At 47.3% G+C, this 2,226-nt stretch overlaps 1 protein-coding gene across 1 annotated transcript in view; it reads left to right on the top strand.

Moving 5' to 3' along the window:
- The window catches only part of LOC119413740 (gelsolin), a 19,023-nt gene extending 17,919 nt beyond the window's left edge, over window positions 1–1,104 (top strand). The window contains exon 20 of the mRNA XM_037680795.1: window positions 893–1,104. Coding sequence (XP_037536723.1) covers window positions 893–1,056 — 164 coding nt within the window. The 3' untranslated portion in view covers window positions 1,057–1,104. The remainder of the gene's footprint in view (window positions 1–892) is intronic.
- The last annotated feature ends 1,122 nt before the right edge of the window (window positions 1,105–2,226 follow it).

Below are 2,226 nucleotides of genomic sequence, written 5' to 3'. Positions count from 1 at the left end.
CTTTGTGATCCCTGTCGGCTGCTACTTTGAGATCCCCGTCGGCTGCTTCTTTGTGATCCCCGTCGGCTGCTACTTTGCTTACTTGAAGTTGAAGCACTGGTCGTTGGCGTTCTAGCCATGCAACCATGGTAAATGTGTTTGTGGTGTTGTTAAAGATTTGTGGCGTTACCTCGAGAGGCGGCATCACGGCAGGTTCTGCACATCACGTGTCGTTGTGCAGCGTCGTCTTCTTTGTTGACAAAATGATTCCCAACAACGGACGTGCTGCCGCTCTCTGGGACCAAACTGTCAGATGCGTCAGCTTCTGTCGAGCCTGACGTCATTGTGCAACCTGTTAAAACGTACAGTTGACTCCTCCCTGCTCTGCTCCGCTCACTCACAGATCACGTGACCAGATCACGTGACCAGTCAAATCACAGCCTTTGCGATTAGAAAACCTTGTTTCATCATATCATGATATTATCACAAATGCAATTAATTGTTCAGCCCTACTAGCAAGTACCTGCTACATACTTTGAGCAAGTAACTTGATATGTACCCAGCAGGTAACCAGGCGTGTCTCTGATGCAAACCTGCTAAATAACCTGGTATTTACCCAGAATGTACACAAAGTCAACTTTACAGACATTCAGCTAAAATTTGATGTTGTAGCTGAGAGTCATTGACAACACACAGTCTGAACCATCAGATCACACATAATCTTATTTTAACAGTTCTAATATTATCACTTCATTATAAATGTTTTTGGTAAGGATTCATCAAATTAGCTGCCACTCATTATTTCCTAAAGTAAGGTGTAAAAGTGGGACATGACGTGTCATCGTGTGGTTCAGACGGTCTCACAGACTCATGACCGGTCAGGTGACGGGTTCTGTGCATGTCTTCTGTCCAGCTGAAGTTTACATCAAAACTGACCCGGCCCACCGAGATCCTCGGACCGCCATTGTGACGTTAAAGCAGGGATTTGAACCACCGACCTTCACTGGCTGGTTTCTGGGTTGGAACTGCAAATACTGGAACAGTGACCCACTGGAGTCCCTCCTGCAGGGCCTGTGACATCACTTCCTGTTTACAAAAAAGGAGCTAATTAAATAAAATTGGTCTGCCTGCACACCTGTTTGCCTCCAGTTACCTGTGTGTGTGTGTGTGTGTGTGTGTGTGCGCGCGCGCGTGCCTGTGTGCTACGCATCACCACATGGCAACAGTTTGACAGTCTGACTTTATTGGAGCGAGTCTCCTTATAAATACGGCTGTAGATAAATAAGAGGATCTGGAATCAACGAACAGAAGCTCAGAAACACAGGACAGACAGAAGCCACGGTGAGCACGGAGCGCGTGCACAGAATTATCCATCACAAGTTAAAGTTTTTACTCATGTACAATAAAATCTGCTGTTTACATTAAAATTCTCTGAAACAACATAAACTAGAATCTAACTCTGGAGGACCTCACCCCTTCAACAAACTAGAAATATTCAGAGCTACGGAAGCCCAGAAAGGCCAAACACAATCACTTCAGGGTTTGGAGCTAGGCTAACACTTTCCAGCTGCTTCCACTCCTTGTGCTAAGCTAAGCTAAGCTAACCTGAATGTAAAGGATCCGACTCTGAGACGCGTCAGGAGAAGTGTTGGTCTGTTCCTTTAAAATACAATCTGAAGATCAAAAAGTTCATGGAGGCTGCAGCCGGCCGAGCCCACGCTGTCAGAGAAGACAAACATCTGGAGACACCTGCATCCAGACCCCAGTCCTTCCAGCCAGAGCCAAGTGGACTCGGCCCAAAGAAAACCAGGTACGCTTCAGGCAGAAGTTTCCATACACCCATGTCTGCAGGAACGTCAGACCTTCAGCCCTGGAAATGTTCTTCCAGGGTTGAATGGTTGGACAACAAGAACTGGGTGCACAGGTTTAAACTTCTAGGGGGGTTCTTCAATCCACAGGCTCTGATAAATCCCAACACTCCCACTAACATCTGGTTAAATGTCCCTTAGAGGTCCCTGCCTGGACCGCTGGCTGGTTCCTTCAGGTGTTCTGGTAAAGTTCTGGTTGATGTGTGGCGGCTCATCCAGGCAGAACCAGGAGAGCTGACTGAAACTGGAAGCGTTGGGATGTCCCGCTTCAGAAACCGGTCTTTGGGAGGAAGTCTTGCTGGTCCCAACCCTGGATTAACGGAGCGTTGTCATTTGGGGCATCCGGCGTAAAACTGCCAAAACAAAGAGTCACTTCTAG

This window comes from Nematolebias whitei, chromosome 8 (assembly GCF_014905685.2).
Source record: "Nematolebias whitei isolate Nwh7 chromosome 8, NemWhi1, whole genome shotgun sequence".
Lineage (NCBI taxonomy): Eukaryota > Metazoa > Chordata > Actinopteri > Cyprinodontiformes > Rivulidae > Nematolebias > Nematolebias whitei.
The sequence above is the reverse complement of the archived record's forward strand: the minus strand, read 5'-3'. Positions and strand labels throughout refer to the sequence as shown.